Source organism: Eumetopias jubatus, unplaced genomic scaffold, assembly GCF_037043125.1.
Source record: "Eumetopias jubatus isolate StellerSeaLion01/CBP00866 unplaced genomic scaffold, mEumJub1_p1.0 scaffold_9, whole genome shotgun sequence".
Lineage (NCBI taxonomy): Eukaryota > Metazoa > Chordata > Mammalia > Carnivora > Otariidae > Eumetopias > Eumetopias jubatus.
The window spans coordinates 40025914-40039019 of NW_028274815.1; the positions used below are offsets into that span (position 1 = coordinate 40025914).

General features: G+C 45.1%; 1 protein-coding gene across 7 annotated transcripts in view; it reads left to right on the top strand.

The window, feature by feature from the left end:
- The window catches only part of ST3GAL5 (ST3 beta-galactoside alpha-2,3-sialyltransferase 5), a 49013-nt gene extending 39895 nt beyond the window's left edge, over positions 1–9118 (top strand). For 4 of the 7 annotated variants that reach the window (XM_088026435.1, XM_088026437.1, XM_028122440.2 and 1 more), the window contains 3 exons: positions 2269–2455; positions 4231–4389; positions 7976–9118. In XM_088026435.1, coding sequence (XP_087882561.1) covers positions 2269–2455; positions 4231–4389; positions 7976–8224 — 595 coding nt within the window. In that variant the 3' untranslated portion in view covers positions 8225–9118. Of the gene's footprint in view, positions 1–2268; positions 2456–4230; positions 4390–5464; positions 5619–7975 lie in introns of all 7 variants that reach the window. The other 3 variants (XM_088026439.1, XM_028122444.2, XM_088026438.1) reach the window with 2 other exon arrangements.
- The last annotated feature ends 3988 nt before the right edge of the window (positions 9119–13106 follow it).

Below are 13106 nucleotides of genomic sequence, written 5' to 3' on the forward strand. Positions count from 1 at the left end.
GAAGCCATCTCTGTTGGTGTCACCAGTGAAGACGTTGAGGCCCTAGAGGGCCCCGGGTCCAGGCCAGATGCCAGCAGTCCAAATGCAGGGTCGGAGGCTTTCCGAATCTAAGCCCTGGCCCCGTGTGAGCAGCTGAAAGATGTGTGCGCAGGCAGACGGGGCCCCGTGCCCATCTAACGGCACGTGACTGATACAGGAAGAGGAGCGGAGAGAAACCAGGGGTGCCAACAGTGCGCACTCTGGGCCAGAGGAGAGGTGGTGGGAGAGAAGGGGGGCCTTGCCGAACAGTGGCATTGGGCGCTCCAGGGAGGAGGCAGGCAGGGAGATCTCGGGTGTGGAGCCCTGCCCTATTGCAGGAGTGTCAGGAGCACGCTCTGGAGGCACACACATGAGTGTGTCTTTCCCCAGTGTCAGCTTTATTCAGTCACAAAGCAAAGTTAATCATGATTAGAAAGCAGGTTCACGATTCCAGACTCGATGATAATTCACATGTGGTTAAACTTGGCTTCTTACACAGCACACAAAGCAGGAGAGAAGACAAACCACACAACAAACAAGCTAACAGAAGGGTGCAGGAAGTGAACGAACCAAACGCGAAGTCAGTCTGTGGGGTGCAGTTGAGATAAAGCCTCGGTCTGGTCCGCGTCAGCTCTCAGCACTTCCTGCTTCTGATGTTCCAGCAGCGAAGCCTCTCGGTTCTGCTCGGAGATCATTTGGGCAGAGCCTTCGGCGGCAGTTGCCTTTTACAAGTGGTCAGACATAGAGGGGTCAGGTCTGAGGAGTCTAACAGTTTGCTGCCAAAATCCTTCCCCTTTTAAAGGGATTTTATTGGTCTTGGGCCCCCGCAGACCTCCTCTGGTTCTGCTTGTTATCAATTCTGGGGGTCAGCTGATGCTGGTCTCTCCTAGCTGCAGTACCTTACGTGCTTGCGTCATTGCTTGACTCAGGCCCCTGCCTCACAGGAGAGATTCCATTTTGCTCACTACAAGGAGAGTGGGGCTGGGAGAGTGGGGAAGGGGCTGCAAGGTGGCCTGATGCCCAGTGGTGGCCTGCAGATCACCAGACTGGGGAGCATGGCCACTGGGAGGCCACTGAGTGCTGGGGACAGAGGAATGGTGGCTTAGCCTGATGATGAGGGAGAATATCAGTTAAGAAGCTTTTGGGGGGTAACTTTTAGGTTTGGAACAATTCCAAATTTAACAGAAAAGTTGCAAGAATAGTACAAAGAACCGCCCATTCACCCTTCCCCCAGATTCTCCAACTTTATTACATTGCTTTATGTTTTTCTCTTTATATATACGATTATTCTTTTCTGAACCCTTTGATAGTTAGTTGCAAATATCAAGCCCCTTTACCCTTAAATAAGTCAGTGTGCATTTCCCAAGAACAAGGACATTCTGTTCTAGAACTGTAGAACCACAGAACATTGTGCAGAACTAGGAAATGAACACTGAGAAAATATAGGCCCTATCTAGTCCTTATCCAGATTTCACCAACAACCCTGATAATGTCCTTTATTTTGAAAAAGAAAAGAAAGGGGGGGTGGATAACTGCCTCAGGGGCACGCCTTGCATTTGGTTGTCATGTGTAATAATTATCTTTTGATAATCCAGGGGTAGGTATCAGATCTAGAAGTGGCAGTGGAATAGAGAAGAAACCCGAGATAGAGGTGTGGTAATATAGGGGAAGGACCAAACAGACTTTGAGGTTACGAAACTCTTAACTGGGTGAGTGGTAGTGCTTTCAGAAGAGTTCTTAGAATCTGCCCTAAAACAACCACGCTGGTAAGAGCCTTTGTTGGTCTAACAGTTTTAAGTGTCCCAAGTCCTTGCTTTAAGGATGCACCTGGGCCGAGTGCCCTCCTTGGTCCCAACCCTGTCAGTATAATTGTGGTTTGTGTCTGCCTCGCCCTGGTTTCCTGGTTTCCTTTCTGATTACCTTTCTGAAATTCTGGCAAGATCTCCTAATATCTGAGCACAGCGGGAAGCTTTCGAGGAAACATTACTGATGCCCAGAGAAAGCCCGAAGTATAATGTTTGGGTTGGCTTAAAATGGTAGGACTGGATGGAATTGCTTGACATTCAGAGAGGAGGTGTGGGCGTCCCTTGGGGACTTGAGGTTGCCGGGAGGGAGGCCTTACTCCCAACCCACAGCTTACTCCCAGCCCTATAAACGTGTGTGGGACACAACAAAGAGATCTTGTATGATGTGATACAGTAGTTGATGGTTTGCTTTGTCAATTCATCTTTGTCCTTTTTATTTAAATAGGTTAAACAGTGCACCAGTTGAGGGATATTCCGAGCATGTTGGTAATAAAACTACTATCAGGATGACTTATCCAGAGGGCGCGCCACTGTCTGACCTTGAATATTATTCCAATGACTTGTTTGTTGCTGTTTTATTTAAGAGTGTTGACTTCAACTGGCTTCAAGCAATGGTAAAAAATGAAACCCTGGTAAGCACTAGAAATTCAGCTCTCCAGTGTTCCTTCGTAAAAAGTGGAGGGGTCTCTAACTGTAATTACAGACTTTTATTTTTAAACAAACACAGTGGAATGTATACGGTTGACCCCTGAACAACATGGGTTTGAACTGCATGGGTCCACTTGTACGCAGATTGTTTTTGATAAATACAGTGCAGTACTGTAAAGGTATTTTCTGTTCCTTATGATTTTCTTAATAACGTTTTCCTTTCTCTAGCTTGCTTTATTGTAAGAATACAACATATAATACATATACAAAATAATGTGTTAACTGTTTATATTATCGGTAAGGCCTCTGGTCAGCAGTAGGCTATTAGTAGTTATGTTTTTGGGGAGTCAGAAGTTATCTGTGGATTTCAGTTACTCGGGGAGGGGATGATGGTGCCCCTAACCCCCACATTATTCAAGGGTCAATTGTACTTTTGTGTTGTCTTTTTTTTTTTTTTTTTTAAAGATTTTATTCATTTTTTTGACAGAGACACAGCGAGAGAGGGAACACAAGCAGGGGGAGTGGGAGAGGGAGAAGCAGACTTCCCGCTGAGCAGGGAGCCTGATGCAGGGCTTGATCCCAGGACACTGGGATCATGACCTGAGCTGAAGGCAGATGCTTAACAACTGAGCCACCCAGGCGCCCCCTGTGTAGTCTTTCAAATAGCTACTGCCTTTGTAGAAACTATCAGTATTCCTTGTTGGGAATGACTTTCAGAATTTAAGATTAATTGCAATCATTACTTAATGAGAATATCAGGTTTTGGACCAAAATTGTTATTACTGATCACCTACCTTATTCACCAGGCTTGAATTTACATATCTTTTGGCTAATCCAGAAATTAGACTTACTTGGATGAATATAAACCATTATTGAGGATTTTTAAAAGAATATATATATAAAACCTCTGAGGAATATTCCCCAAGAGATTGTCTAAAAATGCTCTGCTGGCAGTCCCCTTGTTGGAGTAAATTCACAGAATTCCAGAGGGGCAGATGTTGAGGAAATGGCCCTCATGAACTCCCTTTTGTTTGTTGTAATAATTGATCATACTACTTTATGGCCCCACCCATTATGCTGAAATAAATTTCAGAGGTCAACTGTCAACGTTTATAGACACACATAAAAGCTAGTTGTCTGCAAAATTAATAGGATATATTAGACTTTTCACATAAGCACCATCTGATGGAGAATTTCTGTCTGCAAAGCCTGATTCTGTATAGCTTATCATGATCTGGATTTTCCATTGGGTAGAAGTTGGTCTAGTTGGAAGATGAAGCACATAGGAAATGACTTACAGTTGGTTACCAGGAGACTTCACAGGACTAGGAACTAGAGCAAGTCAGTGGAGGGAGGATGCAGGGGGAGGGCCTGATCCAAGTGGGGCACTCATGGCCCTTAATACCCTTAAATCGGATCTGTTCGCCTGGTCTTCCCCGGGGACAAGTGATGCCTTTCGGTCTTAGAAAGGCTTCCCCTCTCAGGTCATTCCCTGGGGAATTTCTTCCCCAAACAAACCAGAGCTGGTTCTGCCGTTCCTCTTCTTGTCCAGTGCCACCTTCATAAGTTAGGTCCTTTGGGGTTGCTACTCTGAGCTGGGGCATCGGACTGGCATTGATCTCAGTGACTGCAGTACCCCAGCCCATTTGGGGTCGTGCCCACGGCTCTGGGCTGCTTAGCAGGTGTGCACGTTCCTGCCTTCTGATGGCATGATAACTTTATTCAGTCCGCCTAATGATTGCTTGCTTTCTTCCCTTAGCCATTTTGGGTGCGGCTCTTCTTTTGGAAGCAGGTGGCGGAAAAAATCCCACTACAGCCAAAACACTTCAGGATTTTGAATCCAGTTATTATCAAAGAGACTGCCTTTGACATCCTTCAATACTCAGAGCCCCAGTCAAGGTTCTGGGGCCGAGATAAGGTATTTTTGTTGTAATTGAAAGTTAACTGTTCTTCTCCGTGTTGGAAGGGAGATCTCTGTACAAATTTCACTTAGGCTCAGCTGTATCCCCAGAAGCATCTCCCAGTGTAGAAATGTAGTCACTGATTACAGGCCCCGTGCGTGTTTGCTGTTCTGCATCTTGATTTCAGGGCTCCTCATTGTTTACTTGGCTTTTCCCCTGGTGACTTATCTCTTTTGTGTAGTCCACATGTTAACATTTAGGTCACTGAGATATTATTTAAAGTATTCTGACTCTGGGACTCCAGAGTGAAAGGCACTTTGGTGGTCTGGAAAGTTCTTTACATTTTTAACTCAGTGGGCCACTCAGGTCAGACTTGACATTTATCATCACTTTATAGGTGATGGTAAGTAAAGTTCGCCCCCTAGAGCAGTGCTTTTCAGTTGACCCTTGGGTCCCATCCCAAACTTTCTATTTAATTGTTCTCTGCTGTGGTCTATATATTGGGATTTTCAAAGTCCCCTGGGTGATTTTATTTTGTAGCCTAACTTGAGAACCTTTGTGCTCTCTCTAGTTCGTTCACTGCAATAGAAATTCTTTACCTGCAAACCCTGTGCCAACACCAGGAGGGTGGTGATGCCTTTATTATCAGTTTCTTTATGAGCCGAATAGCTAAGCCTGTGTCTTTAAAGATAACTTTTTTAAAAGCAGTGGAAATCATCCTTAAACTTTTTTTTTTTTTTTTTAATGTGGGGCTTGAACTCATGACCCTGAGATCAAGACCTGAGCTCAGATCAAGAGTTGGATGCTAAACCACCTGCGCTACCCAGGCACCACATTCTTAAACTTTTAAGCAAAATCTCCATATATAAAGGAAAGCCAGGAATTTAGAAATGGGGGTGGGGTGCTGCTCACACTGGGGGCATGAGATACTGCCTAGCATATACCTGGAGCTTGTCAGGGTCACAGTTTACAAACATTGAGTTATTAGAGTCTTAGATATGGTTAACCAGTAACCAGTAGGCAGATTAGCAGGTTCTTCCGTTTGCCCAATGAATCAAACTTTTTGTTTAAGATTTTATTTATTTATTTGAGAGAGAGAGCATGAACAGAGAAGAGGACAGAGGCAGAGGGAGAAGCAGGCTCCCCGCGGAGCAGGGAGCCCAATGCAGGACTGGATCCCAGGACCCTGAGATCATGACCTGAGCCGAAGGCAGACGCTTAACCAACTGAGCCACCCAGGCGCCCTGTAGGTAGATTCTTATTTAAAAAGTAACCTTTATAAAAAATTAGCAGATTTAATTACATAAAATATGAAGTTACTGAACAGCAAAAGATATCAGAAACAAAGTTAGAATACAAAATAAGCAGGGGAAATTTTATCATATATATAATAGCAAATACTCCTAAAGTATAAGGAGATCTTACTAAATCAAAAAGAAAAGATGGGCCAATAAAAAAAAAATGGGGAAAAGATATGAACAGACATTTCACAAAAGAAGAAATTAATACAGCCAAGGAATACATGATAAAATGTTCAACTTCACCAATAATCAAAAGTAAATTAGAGCCACAATGACATTTTTTCCTGTTTCCTTAGCAGAGATTTAAAGGCTTGATAATGTCCTTGCCTGGCAGGAATACAGGTAGAATTATAAGTTGGAGGGTAGTTTGGCAGTATATATATCAGCTTTAAATGTGGATGTGAATAGTCTTGACCCAGCAATTTTACTCTAAAAATTTTATCATAAGAAAATTAGAGGGGCACCTGGCTGGCTCAAGTGGTGGAGCTTGTGACTCCTGATCTTGGGATTGTGAGTTTGAGCCCCACGTCGGGTGTAGAGATTAGTTAAAAATAAAATCTTTAAAAAAGAGAGAGAGAGAAAAGAGAAATCTGCAAAGGTGGCTATTCTAGGATGTTTACCATAATGTTAATAACAAAGGACTTAAAAACGGCCTAAACATTTCTCATTAGGGGATGATTTAAACATATTACATAAAGCTGATGCAGTATTTTGTGACTGTTAAAGGATGAAGGAAAACAAATGGATATGGAAACACCTCCATAATGTAATAAACAAGAAAATCAAGTTACCGAGCATGTATACCATTCCGTTTTTATTTAAAAGTAAAAATGCGTGTCTAGAGATGCCTAGGGCAAAGCTTGGAAATAAACAGTAAACTGGGATTTTGTTGTCAGGAAGGCCTGGTGACACGTCCTTCCAGCGGAGAGGGAAGTCTGGTAGTTGAGGAGGTGTGATCTTAGGGGATGTGTTCTGGAGATAGCATGCTCTGAGCAGTTTTTCATAGCTGCTGAGTTTCTCTCCATACATTGCCCCTATGCGCAGCTGATTTCTTGTACTCCTTCTGTAAACACTGAGTCTTCCCGATATGCTAGGTACGGAGCTGGCTGCAGGTAAGACAGGACACTCTTTGGGTCCTGTGGCTGAACAGGCAGAAATCTTTCTTTGGGTTAATTTCTCTTGTCTTCAGTAACTGTTGAGTTTCTTTTTACCGAGTGATGAGTGACACAGATGCCACACATCAAGGAGCATAGGTGGCTTTGAACAAATGAGTTCTGTAGAGGTTCCTTAATCCACTTAAACTGTCAACTCTGAAGGGTTCACTGTTGTTCAAGTTGACAGACAAAGAGAGTTGTTTCTGGAAGCCACAGACTCAAGTAGGATGAAAAATGGCACATTTACACATAAAAAACTGTATAACAGAATGTCATTAGTAGATCAGCAGGGGCCTTCAGGGAGTGCTTAGACCACTGTAGGTCTTTCTGTATTTCTCTCTGCCCTGTGTGCTGTTTTTGCTCAAGACTGGGACAGAGATCCAGAAAGCATGATTCCAGATTTGCAAGTGGCGAGATAGCGGACACGAGGGAGGGAGTGGTGATATCATCAGAATCCAGAACGGTTCAGACATTTGGCACCTTAGGCCACAGTCAGTAGGATACATTTTAGAAGGAACAAATGTGGAAACTCTTAATTTGGGCCTAAAAATTGCTCACACAGAGGGTGGGCAGAAACTGGTATAGCAGCGTACGTGTGAAAATGGCCTGGAAGCATTATTTGCCAGAAAAGCAAATGAGGGTCCGCGGTGGGATGCAGTTCAGGTGAGAAGTGAACATGGTCTTCGCTGGTGGGAGCGGAGGGTGCTCTCTTCTCAGGCCGACACTGTCCCCGGGAGCCAGCAAGGAGGGGCCGGCCTCCAGAAGCAGGTCCCAAGAGCGATGGTGGAAGGTCCTGGGGATTTTCCTAATTCCAGGGCAGACCTTATAGACTTCTGTTGTGTAAGAAAGGAAATGGACTTGCTTTGCAGTTCTGGTCATCACGTATAGGACCAGGAGGTAGAAGTTTTACAAAGAACACCTTCTCATTTGGTGTAAGAGGACCTGCCAAGTGTGTTAAGAGGTTTTCACATCACAGACCCTGTTTTGGAGTCTAGATTCAGACTTCAGGAATTCTGTGACCCATAAAACTACGCGGTGTATAACATCGCAGCGCCCAGGGCAAGCGTCTGTGACTTAGCAGAGCATGTGTAGCACTTAGAAAGCAGTGAGTGGTGCTAAGCCTTGTTTTGTCTTTTCCTCTTTTTCAGAACGTGCCCACCATTGGTGTCATTGCTGTTGTCTTAGCCACACATCTGTGTGATGAAGTCAGCTTGGCAGGCTTTGGATATGACCTCAATCAACCCAAAACACCTTTGCATTACTTCGACAATCTCTGCATGGCTGCCATGAACTTTCAGACCATGCATAATGTGACAACGGAGACCAGGTTCCTCCTCAAGCTGGTCAAAGAGGGTGTGGTGAAGGATCTCAGCGGAGGCATCCATTGTGAATTCTGAACACAGAGCAACCTCATCTGACAATGCAACTCTGACTCTGAAGGCTGGTTTTCACAGCCTTCTTGATGCATTACATCCTGCAAATCCTTTGAAGTGCAGCTGGTGTTTTTAACTTTTAATTTAAAAAACGAAAAACAAGTTTCGCTCTTCCCACTTTGTCCCCCCTATTTATTTGAGGTCAGTGTTTTTGCACAACATTTTTGTAAGATAATTTTGAGAATTGAATTGGAAAGACTTTTCAAAGAGACTTGTATGTGATGATGTTTTATTGTATTTTCAGAACGTCATTTAATTTATAAAAACTCTGTCCATGTCTACTTAGCACAGAGAATACCAGGTAATTGAGTGGAAGGAGAATGGAGGTCACTCCTTCGATGAGAGCCCTGAATGCCAGATTCTGGTTCCTTGTCACTGTTGGGCGGGACATATGTCCGAGGAGCTTCCGGGATAACGTACTCAGTAGCCACACCACGGGTACTGGGTCGGCCGTGCGGCTGCGTGTGGCCTGGGCTGGTCGGAGAAGTTCCCGGCCCCTCTCTGTTGGTCTGCCTTCTGCCAGCCTCGCAGCCATCAACCAGGGGACCCGTCCTGGCTGTCCCTGGCCGGGGAGGGACACAGAAGACATTTCCTGTGTCCTCTGAATATATGAAGCCACCCTGGGCTGCAGAAGCCACTCTCTCCCCTGAAATGATGACAATTCTTGAATTTCTTGAGTTTTTTCACTGCCCTTCCAAAGCACTTAAATTTACCTAATCGGAGGTGTTCCTCTGCCTGAGGTGGTTTATAAAAATGAGGACACACTCTCCGATCTCCAGAGTTGTAGAAGTACAAACCCTTTCCAATAATAGTCACGTTTTCCGAAACATTGAAATAAAATCCTCCCAGTATTATAAATTGCCTATTTAAAAAGAAATTTTTTTTAATGCCTACCTGGCAATGTGTACCAGGCAGTGTGCTGGTCAAAAAAAACAAAAGCTTTTGAGGAGCTCTCATAGTCTACTTAATTTGAGCACTTAAAAAAAAGTCTGTAATCTCCCTGGAATGTCCTTGGATGCTGCTAGGTGGAGACTTCAGTGGGGGATGCCGGCAGTGAGCCACAGCGTGGGGGGTGCCTCGTCCTGCCAGGGGCCGCACCCCAGACAGCTCGGGACTCTTCGAGAGACGTCAAGTGTCAGTGACTTCCTTCTGGAACACAGGCTTGTTCCAGCTTCTGTCTCTTAACTGCTCTAGTCTTTGTCATCAGAGGCTGGGCAGCCACTTTGCTCCCTTCCCGCCCTGTCCGGTTCTCACCTGTGCTCGCCACTTCTGCGGTCCCGGTCCCCTGCAGCTCTGACCCCCAGCCCGCTCTGATGTCTTTGGCCTCCGCCCCCTCCCAGCACACGAGTCAGGGAGCCTGTCACAGAGTGCACACAGGGCCCTTGGATCTCCGGGGCACTGGGGTCAAGCTCAGAGTCGCCGGCATCACCAAATAGTACTTCTCTGGATTGGTGACTTCGCATTTTCTATGGATTTTGCTTTCTCTTTTATAAAGTGCTGTTTAAGAGAAAATGCTTAGAAATGCTCACCGGCTAAATGACTTGGCGTTGAAACTTGAGACTCGGGAAGATGGTCCACGGTTGTCCTGTGACTCAGGGAAGGCCAGCCCTACACCACCCACCTTCAGCCCCTTGTCCTTCAGGGGCTACTTGAAATCTGAATTTTTTTTTTATTTTTTTTAACAATTTGACCGAAGCCAGGGTTTGGAACTTCCTTAGACAACTTCCCCATGGGCTCACGTGGACTCAGGTGCTGCTGCCCTGCTGGGCCACTGGGAAATATGTGGCTCAAGGCCCAGCACCTGGCAGTGTCCAGCCCATGTCAGGCCTGGTCCCCTTACATTGCTTTTTCCAGGCCTCTCGCCTTTGAATTCCTAGCAGAGAGTAAGTGCTCGAAGTGCATAAAAAGGTGTACTTTTTTCAAAACCATTTTATGGAGTCCACCCAGCTGGTCAGAGTTGATCAGAGACCGTCTTCAAGAACTTTGAGCACTTTGGCAGCTATTTGTTAGAAGTGGCTCCTGGGCTTTGGAGTTACTCCTCCCTTACTTGACCCCCCACACACTCGCTCTTTGGGGAACACACCTCTAGGTGCTTCTGATGTCACAGGTGGATCTCCAGTAAGAGGCTTCATGTCGCCCCTCCAAATGTGTAGAGCTTTGTAGGCACATGCACATCCCTCTTACGTGGCCGTGGTCCTTGCTTTTGAGGCAACCGAGGACAACTACGCATTCTGTATTGTAACCTACATCTTACCGGAACTTTGGGCCACAGAAAATTTCAGTGAGTTGTATGGTTTGGGTTTTTTTTTTTTCTTCTTCTTCTTCTTCTTCTTTTTCTGTCCTACAGAGAGCAGATTGTCTCCAGAAACCTGGGCCGGCCTTAGGAAAATGCTTGGGAACTGGATGAATATCTTCTGATGATGTGTGTCATATTTTTAGGCAAAGCTGAACTGGCATCTTCTAGACAACTTCATGTACCCTAGGTGTCCCCTTCCCTTCCTCATGGCTTCTTTTGTGTTGCACGGGGTTTTTCCTTTCCCAAGAGTGTATCAATAAGGCATTGACGATGCATGTTTTCACAAATTTGGAGGGTGTCATCACTTGTTGGGCCCATTAGTTAAGTTGTCAGACCAGCTTTTTGACTCAACTGCTTGTGTTGAAGGGGGATGAGCTCTTGGCCATCGATGGTCAGTGTGGTTTGCGTGGCAGACAGGCTCAGTTGTAAAAGAAAAAAAGGTGGTCACGCCCCAGTCTCCTCAGGTTATTGAAGATTTCTAAAACTAAGGACCACTTTGTTGTAGCTGTATTCCAACTCCAGTGCTTTGGGACTTGATTATCAAAGGGACTGTTGACTTGGCCTTGTTACTGTCTCAGGAGACCCTTTTAGACCAGCATCGTAGGAAAATTAAGAAATGGCAACTTATTCTCCTCCTTGGCGGGTTTCCGGCATCCAAGTGTGGACTACCTTTTCATCTTTTCTTTGGGACACTTCAGTAAAGTCCACTGAGCCGGAAGAAAAAGACTAGTTCCTGTGAGTTAGCACAATTGCCCTTGGAATCCAGTGAGCTTTTAGTAAGGAACCGTGTGACACCCGGCCTTCCTTCCATTCACACACGGTAACAAAATGCTTCTCTCAAACAAAGGACCCTGTGTTTCCTGCCATGGGACCAATGCCCTCTCCCCAGGCACTGACCCTCCGTGAGGGCATGCCCAGATGACCACACACTTGGCTCTCAGACTGTAGCACAAAGGACAAAGGGAAGCGGGTTCCAGTACACAGAGCACCGGAACACACATCTGTCTCTGTCCTTCCCCACTTCCCAAGGTCATAGTAGACAGCATGGATTTGTGCACTCAAAACATGGTATTTGCATTTACCTACAACAAACACCCAATATAAGACTCAAATAAATTGGGCAGGAGAACTAGTCTAAATGTACGCTCATATTTATGGACTAGAAATTAACGTCCCCCACAAAGGAAATTGCAGTCTTGGTAGTTCAGCTTTCATTATCGAAACGATTCGATTTGACCAATTCCCAATATTAAATTTCAACCCATTGAGCAGAGAAGAAAAGCATCATCTTTAGAGGGCTATGGTGGACCAAAAGTAAATAACATGCTAGGAAATTTGGCTCTTTTTTAAAAGCAGATCTCTCCAGTGAGCTGTGTCAATGAAACATGTAGGAAGGGAGACAAGTTGACAAATTTTCTCTGGGGGAAGAAGTGGGCTGTCAGGTTTTGAGCTGGCGTCAGGCCGCGGACCCAAGACACTGCAGGTGTAGCCATGCCAGCCTTCTGTGGGCCTGGAAATGGAAGGAAGTGAATTGTCAGTGCGGACATCAAAGACACCGAACAAATATTCACCAGATACGCCACAGAAGCAATGCTTGTAACGGATTATATATACACCAGAAATTTGTAATTTCTAGAAGTAATATGTTTCCACTCTCCTGTTACCTGACTTAGTTTTTTGACTTCTTGAAGAAAATTGGTTCCAAGAAAAACTGATATTTAAAATGATGAGTTCATTTAAAATGTTGGTTAGGTCCTTGATAGGAAAGACCACGCTACACTCCCAGGCGGTAGCATGAATGTGACAGGTGATGACAGCATGGCAGTGAGGGCCAGTTGGGGCGAGTAAGGACAGTAATCAAATGCAAAAGTCATTTTGAATGGACTGGTAACATCAAGATACCAGGCTGGCTCATTTGGGGTGGGAAGAAAAATCCCCCAGAGCAATGAGAATTCGAGAGGACCTCTGTAATTAAGGGATGAACTCTCTAGTGACAAGATTTTGTACTTTATTCCATTGGTAGCTCCTATAACAAGGCCTTGCCTATTACAGAACACAGGTAACTAAAGCAGGAAATGAACACAATCACTTTTTCTATATGTCATTGTCTTAGTGACTTAAATGAATCTTAACACGCCAGAAGCTGAACAGGCCTGTTTAGTGGCTATATACATATCCATACATTGTGGAAAACCAACTTATCGCTGTAGCTTCCAAAATAAGTGTGTGCCTTATCTTTTCAAAGACCTGCTGTGTTGTTGGGATTTATCATAGGAAGTATATGGATATCTTCATCTCCGTTTCTGACACAGAACTCCCCAGACCCTTGGAATTTCCCAAGTGTTGAGAATGATTAAGATGTTTTGTGTTGGGGCGCCTGGGTGGCTCGGTCGTTAAGTGCCTGCCTTCGGCTCAGGTCATGATCCCAGGGTCCTGGGATCGAGCCCCGCATCGGAGTCCCTGCTCCAGTGGGGGGCCTGCTTCTCCCTCTCCCACTGCTTGTGTTCCCTCTCTCGCTGTCTCGCTGTCAAATAAATAAAATCTTTTAAA